General features: G+C 71.1%; 3 protein-coding genes across 3 annotated transcripts in view; 1 reads left to right on the top strand and 2 right to left on the bottom strand.

Annotated features, from left to right (window-relative positions):
* Positions 1-1196, bottom strand: part of AURANDRAFT_71679 (hypothetical protein) — a gene marked incomplete at both ends in the record, with an annotated part of 3746 nt that extends 2550 nt beyond the window's left edge. Inside the window, 6 exons of the mRNA XM_009038960.1 lie at positions 66-235; positions 397-445; positions 714-842; positions 908-943; positions 998-1094; positions 1124-1196. Coding sequence (XP_009037208.1) covers positions 66-235; positions 397-445; positions 714-842; positions 908-943; positions 998-1094; positions 1124-1188 — 546 coding nt within the window. The remainder of the gene's footprint in view (positions 1-65; positions 236-396; positions 446-713; positions 843-907; positions 944-997; positions 1095-1123) is intronic.
* Positions 1197-1266: 70 nt separating this feature from the next.
* AURANDRAFT_64358 (hypothetical protein) lies at positions 1267-2561 on the top strand (the record flags this gene model as incomplete). The annotated part of the gene is made up of 3 exons (XM_009039217.1): positions 1267-1604; positions 2030-2168; positions 2382-2561. 3 exons carry the CDS (start codon positions 1267-1269, stop codon positions 2559-2561), a joined length of 657 nt encoding a protein of 218 aa, XP_009037465.1.
* A 4561-nt stretch (positions 2562-7122) lies between these two features.
* Positions 7123-7588, bottom strand: part of AURANDRAFT_71678 (hypothetical protein) — a gene marked incomplete at both ends in the record, with an annotated part of 2850 nt that continues 2384 nt past the window's right edge. Inside the window, one exon of the mRNA XM_009038959.1 lies at positions 7123-7558. Coding sequence (XP_009037207.1) covers positions 7138-7558 — 421 coding nt within the window. The remainder of the gene's footprint in view (positions 7559-7588) is intronic.

Here is a 7588-nt window from a genome sequence, read left to right as displayed (position 1 = left end):
CGCGCGGCGAGCGCGGCGAGGACGCGCCGCGGGCGCGAGGCGCCGTTGCACGGCTCGTCCGTGACGTAGTCATAGCCGCGCTTGTTCGTGCAGCAGTAGCTCTTCATCTTGACGCCTGCGGGCGCGCGTGCGCGCGCGCGCGGGCCCGCGCGTCGGCGCCGCGGCGCGCCGCCGAACGTCGTCTCCCAGCCGTCCGCCAATTTTTCGTACGTGCTCTCGTCGACGTCGGCGTCGCCTGGGGGGCGGGGCGTCGCGGACGCGCCGGCGCCGACGCCCGCGAGGGGGGCGTTCCGAACGCCGCGGGCCCCGGCCGACCGCCGGACGAGCGATCGCGCGCGGACGCGTCCCGTCCCCGCCCGACGACGGACCGGGCTTCGTCGCGGCGCCGGCGCGCGCTCGCGCCCGGAAAGCACTGCGAGATATTGGCGCAGCCGCGGATCATCACCTGGGCGGGACGGGCGTGACCACCGTTCGGAGGCTCGGTCCGCTCGACGCGGTGGGAATCGTCTCCTTCGAGTCGCGCGCCGCTCGATGTTTAGGGATCATCTCCTTCGTGTCGCGCGCCGCATGATATTTTGGGATCGTCTCCTTCGTGTCGCGCGCCGCTCGATGTTTAGGGATATTCTCTCGAAGCGGGGGCCGCTCGACGTTTAGGGATATTCTCTCGAAGCGGGGGCCGCGTCGGAGCGGGGAGTACGACGCCGGGCCGCGACGTTCGCCCGCTTCCAATTTGCCCCATGCGAATCCATGTCGTCCGAGAATTCCTGGCCGACCTCGGTCTTGGCGCAGTACCAGGGGCCCTGGCACCGCCAGTGGTCCTTCTTGTCGGTGGCTTGTAGGCACTGCGCGCGGGCGGCGCGGCGTCCGCGCGGGGGGCGCGAGGGGGCCCGCGACGCGGCCCGCGCGCCTCGCGGTCGCAGAAGACCGTCGACTGGGAGTAGAGCTGCGCGGGGGCGGGGGGGGGGGGTTCCCGCGGGGCCGCGCGGGCGCGGCGCGCCTCGTTGCCCGTGTAGCACTCGGTCGTGTCCTTCTTTTGCCAACCCTGAGTTCTGTCGCGGACGCTTTCGTACTGATCGGTGCCGAGGCCCCAGGCGATATTACCGCCAAGAGGAAACCGTTCTGTATCGGCGGCGGCCACCAAAGCCACGCCGGCACACAGCAGCGCGACGACGAGAGTTTCCATGACATGGACCATGCTCGGTCGCTGTCCACAAATTTTGCGAGGGCTTGGGAGCCACAAGTCACGGCCCGGCGCCAACAGCACACATGGACGCAGAGGTTGTGGTCGTCGACGTGGCCGGGCCTGAAGCCCCGTCGCCTGGCGAGGCGGCCGGGGCCCGGGCGGAGCCGTCGGAGGGCGCGCAGCTCTTCGGGGCGAGCGACGCCGGAGAGAAGACGTACACGGTCGTGTGCCCGGCGGGAGCGGCGCCCGGCGACCAGCTCCAGATCGACATCGAAGACGAGACGCTCCTCGCGCGCGTGCCCGAGGGCGTCGGCCCCGGCGAGACCTTCCCCGTGACCGCGCCGCGCGCCGGCGCCGCGCCGCCGCCGGCGGCGACGCCCGTCGCGATGCCGCCGCCGACCGTCGCGACGCGCGCGCCGGCGTCGCGCCGCCCCGCCTCGGCGAGCCGGCGAGCGCTCGCCGACCGTCGCGACGCCGCGCAGGCCCGTGCGGAGCGACGAGGACTACGCGCGCGAGCTCCAGCGGCGCGAGCTCGGCCTCCTCTTCCCCCCCGCCGCGGGCCGGCCCCGCGCCGCGAGCGTCGAGCTCGGCGGCGGCGACGCGCGCGGCGCCCGCGCCCCCACGCGGTCTCCGGCGGCGCCCCCGCCGACGACGGGGCCCGCAGGTACGCGCTCTCCGACGACGAGCAGCTCGTCGTCAACTACCGCCACAGCATCAAGCGCTTCGCCGCGCCGATTCCACACCTTCAACCCGACCATTTCGACGCGAGCTCTGCCGTCAGCCGAATCGACTTCGATGCGACCGAGCTCGAGAGACCCCCCGAATCAGCGGTTGATTTCCACACAGGTGCTTCGCGCTCGTCCACGGCTTCCTGGCCATGCTCAACGCGCTCGCGGGTCGCTGGGGCCTCCTCGGCCTCGCGCTCCTCGCGGGGCCCGTCGCGGGCTACGTCGGCGCGCACCGCCTCGACGCGCGCCTCGTCGCCGTCTACGCCGCCTTCTGCGCCCGCCGGGGTCCGGCCCGCCGGGGTCGCGCGCGCGCGACCCGCGTCCGCCGCAGGCGTCCTCAGCGTGGTCTTCGAGCTCGCGCGCGGCGGCGTCCGCGAGCGCGCGCGCGACGGGCCGCGGCGGCGAAGACGCGCGAAGACGCGCCCCCCCGGAGCCCCGCGCCGGGCGCGCGACCCGCGCGGCCCGCGCAGGCGCTCTTCCTGCTCTACATGAGCTTCTGGATCTTCATGTTCTTCGTCATCAAGATGTGGATCACGCAGATCGTCTTCAAATTCTGGCGGGTCTTGAGCCGCCTCTCCGCGGACCGCGCGCGCACGCTCTCGCGGCCGTTGACGGTGCACAATCGCCGCGCAGTCATGGTGTACTACTAGCTAAGCCGCGCGTCAGACAACCGGCTGAGCGCCATCTGTGGCAGGCCGCACGCACGAGGACGTGGTCAAAGGGCACGAGCGGCGGCGGGTCGTTGCTGCGCGCGAGGTCGTCGTCGTAGATTTGGTTCGCCGCCATCGCGCCGTCGTGCGCCGCGCGGCGAGCCTGGACGAATGTGAGCCATTGGTCTTGACGAGCTTCGCGCGCGCGTCGCGCGCCGTCGCCGCGTCGCCCGCCGCCGCCGCGGCGTCGCGCGCGTTGCCGAGCGCCAGCGCCGCGCCCGCGGCGTCGTACTTGGCCGACAGGCAGTCGCCGAGGTGGAGCCAGGACCGCGCCTCGCCCGGGTCCCGCCTCACGGCGCCTAAGAAGGCCTCGGCGGCCGCGGCGACGTCGCCGAGGGCGTGGTGCGCCCAGCCGAGGTAGTGCGGCCAGGCTCGGCCTCACCCCGTCTTCGCCGCTCGATGCCAGCGCCGCCTCGGCGAGCCGCGCCACGCGCCGCGCCTCGCCGCGGCCATGCGCCGCGACGATCTCCTCGCGCGGGCCGCACCAGGCCATCGAGTGCAACAGTTACAGCATCATGGTAGCATGCCGCACCATCGCGCGGGCAGCTGTGGGTCGCGTAACCCTTTGTCCGAAAAAATCGATGATGAACGCTGAAGAGATATTGAATGTCCAACATCTTGCTTCCTTCGTTATTGCCGTCGCAGCGCGATTAGGTCTTGCGGGATGGGCGCGTCTAAAGCAGCCCTGTTCGGGGTTTGGAGGTCGGTCCCACCTCGTGAGACCACGACCGTCGCCTGCGCACACATGTCGAATGTGTGAGTGTTGCGCTCTCACGAGGTGGGACCAACATCGTCACGTCGCGCGGGGGCAGCCTCGCCCCTCGGGCCACCTGATCCGGCGCCGGTGGGTCGCGAGGTCGGTCCCACCTCGTGGGACTGTCACGGAACCGTCCTCCATCGGGCGAGGGATGAGTCCGCGGCGGCGTTCTTCCCCACGGGGTGTTGTCGCTGCGCATGGGTGACGCCAGTCGACGGGATGCGCCGCGGCGTCCGAGCCCGACCAGGAGAGTTCGACGATGTCGAAGCTCTGCAACAAGCCCTTGCGACCGGACGCAACGGGGCTGTTGATGAACGATTCCCGACGCTGCGAGGGCTCTGAAACTAGCTTTATGGGGTCGCGAGGGGGCTGCGCGTCGCTTCCGAGCCATTGATCCCCCCCGTTTGAGTCGCCTCGCAATCGCCCGGACGTCGCGTTTTCACCGGTGCGTCCGCGTGATGCATGCGGAGCATAAAGCCAATGGCATGGTAGCTGCTACTGTGGAAGGGGCTGCGCTCTGGCACGATCTCCGCTGAAAACTCGTCCATGCTCTTCGAGCTTCGACGCCTTTTATCCACCGTCCGATCCGATATCTTGTCGTCCGAACGAGCGCAAACTACCTTACATTTATTTCTACTTATCAACATGTCGACGTTGCTTCACGTTGCGCGACCCACAGCAGCCCACGGTGAGCGCCCTCGTATCGATACAGTACTGGTCTTTGCAGAAACGTTGTCCGCAACAAAAAACGAAGTTAACTTATCCAGCGTCTCATCCAGTGAGTGGTTGCGAAGCAGCGAGTGATGCAGCGACAATTTTGGCCATTTGCAGCAGGTGCACCGCGCGCAGCAGAGGGAGCAGCGAGTCGCGCAGCATGTCGCGCAGCGTGTGGGAAGACCGATCTTAGCCCATGCGAGCCCCGAGACAGCGCGGAGTGGTTTTTCGACACCCCTGACCCCGACTTCCCATAGCGAAGTACTCTCCGTTGTGCCCATCGTGGGCCAGATCATGCCGAACGGGCTGCCCGATAATCGACGCGTCCATCGACTTGCTGCAATATTTATCGACTTGCTGCGGGGATTCCGTCTTCAGCTTCACTTGTTGCGGACAACGTTTCTGCAAAGACCAGTATTGCGCTACCTCGGCATCGCCGTCGTGTTGAAGAGGCTCGACGCCGTCGACGCAAGCTCTGCGAGAGCATGCACCTCGGCTTGTCGGGGCGTGGCTACGGCGACGGACGGCTCGTGGGCGCGGCGGTTCCATGACTTCATATGGCGACCGCATATTCGAGTTTCTGAAGGACACACGGCACTACCGCGCACGGCTCGAGCGCCTCGAGGCGGGCGGCGAGGACGACGGGCCGCCGCTGCCGCCCGTCTTCCCGCTTTGCGACCCCCGTCAGCTGAGACACAGTTGGCAGTACCTGACATCGGCTGAGATCGACGCTGCTGGCCTCAGCCGCTGTTCACTCTACCGGGCACCCAAGCCCGGCGAGGACACGACCCTCGACGACACGCTCAAGCGACGGCGCGTCGGCTACCGCGAGCACTGGCCCAAGGAGAAGGCGGCGTTCGTCGAGTTGCAGCGCCGCGCCGCCGCCGCCGCCGCCGCGTCGGCCCACGTCGAGAACGCGGTCACGCGCGCGGTAGGGCGGGACGAGGACGTGGCGGTCCAGGAGCAGCGGCGAGCCGACGCCACGGCCGCCGGCTGGGTCCTCAAGCACCCGACGGAGGTAGGCGAGAGACGGTGGACCGACGTCATGCGCGAGGAGCTGGAGGCGGCGTGCGCGCAGGACGTCGACCTCGACAAGCTGCGCATCCAATTTAGCAGCTGCCAGTGCGAGCTCGGATGGGGCGCGGCGACGATCGCGCCGTTCGCGGAGTACATGGCGGCGAAGCGCAGCGGCGACCAGGCCGCGCGCCTCGCGGCGCTGGAGAAGCTGAGGGAAATATGCGCGCTGCTGATATTCAGCTACTCGCGCGCGGACTTCATCCTCAACGTGCCCGTCGCGGGCGTCCGCGAGGCGCTCGCGTCGACGTCGACCAAATCCTGGACCAAATCAGGATGCAAGGTCATCGGCTCCGACATCTTTGGCTTCCAGGCCCGGACCGGCTCGGCCCGCGCCCACGTCTACGCGTCCGGCTGGGGCATGGACCGCAGCGACTTCGACGCGGCGTTCTACGACGACGATGGCCCCAAGGTGACGTTCCTGGGCTACGGCTCTACCAACGGAGGAATCGGGGCCCTCGGGGTCATCGGCGGCGCCATCGGCGCCTTCCTCGGCGCGCTCTTCGCGGTCATGCCCTTGTGCTTCCTCGTCTGGCTCGTGCGCGAGGTCGCTCGCCTCCTCCGCGCGGGCCACACGACGGCCGGCGTCGTCTGCGCGGCCTCCTGGACGACGTCGCGCTCGGCGTGTACGACGTCGTCCGACGCCGAGCAGGCCCTGGCCTGGCTCGCCGGCGTCGGCGTCCGGCGCGCCAGCGTCCAGCGGGCCGCGACGAGCAGTCGCGCGGCGCGGGCGGCCCTGGTCGCCGAGCGCCGCGGGCTCGCGTCGGACGGCGCGGCGCTGCTCTGCGGCGCGGGCCGCGGCGCGGCCGCGTGCAGCCGGGCCCGAAGCGTCGCGCGACGCTTCCTCGCCCGAGGAGGCGGAGCCTCGTCGGCGCTCGGCCGCGTCGTGGGCCGCGTCGCGTGCGCGCTCACGGCGAGGCGCGGCGGCGCGGCGGTCTGCGGGCTCGCGGCCGTCGCCAGCGCCACGCGGCGTTCGCCATCGACGTCGGCGCGAGCGTCATCGGCGTCGGCGCGAGCGCCATCGGCCCGGGCCTCGGCGCCGGCGTCGACGCCGCGGCGGGCGTCCGCCTCGCGGCGGGCGCGGCGGGCCTCGTGGCGAGCCTCGCGGCGGGCCTCGCGGCGCGCGCCTCGCAGCGGGCGCCAGCCCTGCGCGTCGACCTGCACTTTCCCGTGCGGCGCATGACGCGTGTCAACAAGAAGGGCGACTGGCGGAGCTGGCAGACCCTCCTCGACCCGTCGAGCCTTCTGATCAACGTCGTGGGCGACGAGGACGCGTTCATTGACGGAGTGCACACGTGGATCTACCGCTTCTTCCTCAAGCCCTCCGAGCTCGTGATCCGCGACTTCGAGGACGACGACGAGGAGACGCAGCGCACGGTCCGAGGCGGGTTCATGGATCGGACCGCGGCGTACCTGTCCGCCATCAACGCCCTGAATTCGGCGCGCGCGAGCATGGCGATGCACGCGCAGTTCCGGCTCCCCTTCGACCAGCGCAACGAGATCATGCGGGACGTCGACGCCGATGACTTCACGTGCACGGTCGATTCGTCGAGTCTCGGCTACTACGTGAAGGAGGAGCTGGTCCGGAAGGGCGTGCTCCGGGGCGACCTCGAGGCGACGGCGCGCGCGGCCGTCGACGCCGCGCTGCCCGGGCTCCTCCTGCCCCACTTCGACGCGCTCGACGCCGCCATCGAGTCCCTCCTCGACGACCCCGCGTTCCAGGGTGCCAACGCCGCGGAGCGCGCGCTCCGCGACAAGCACCTCAAGCGCCTCCGCAACCACCGTCACCTCGACGCGCGCGCGCGCCTCGCCGCCGGAGCCCTCCCCGACGAGTCCGATGAGGATGAAGCGGACGCGTAAGTGGCAGGGGCAGCGTCTTGACCGTGCGTTAATCAGCGGCCGCGCCGTGTCCAGCGTATCCCCGCCGAGGGACCCGCCCGTGGTCGAGGTCGCACTAGGATACGCGCCCCTTTACGACGGCGGCTCGGAGAGGGAGCGCCGCTGGTGCCGCTTCGCGGACGCGCGGATGGGCGGGAGGAGCTCGTCCTCCTTCCGCTTCGCCGCCGGGCCGGCGTCGGCGCCGAGGAGGGCGGCGTCGAGGGCGTCGGAGGCGACGGAGAGGCGGCGCAGCGTCGCGGCGCGGAGCTTGCGCGGCGGCGCGGCGACGCGCGGGAGCGTCCTGGGCTCCGCGGCGGCGGCGCCGTCCGGCGGCGCGAGCGGCGCGCCCGGCGCGGGGCGCCGCGGCGGCGGCGTGCGCAGGGGGCCGCCCCGGGCCGGGCTACCGGGCGCGAGCGGCGGTGGCGGGCGCGGCGCGGCGGGCGCGCGCGGCGGCCGCGCGGCGCCGTCGGCGGCGGGCGCGCACCGGAGCCGGCCGAGGAGCGCGGCGTCTAACCTGTGTGGAAATCAAATCTTCAACCCGACT

Source organism: Aureococcus anophagefferens (genome assembly GCF_000186865.1).
Source record: "Aureococcus anophagefferens unplaced genomic scaffold AURANscaffold_10, whole genome shotgun sequence".
NCBI lineage: Eukaryota > Pelagophyceae > Pelagomonadales > Pelagomonadaceae > Aureococcus > Aureococcus anophagefferens.
The sequence above is the reverse complement of the archived record's forward strand: the minus strand, read 5'-3'. Positions and strand labels throughout refer to the sequence as shown.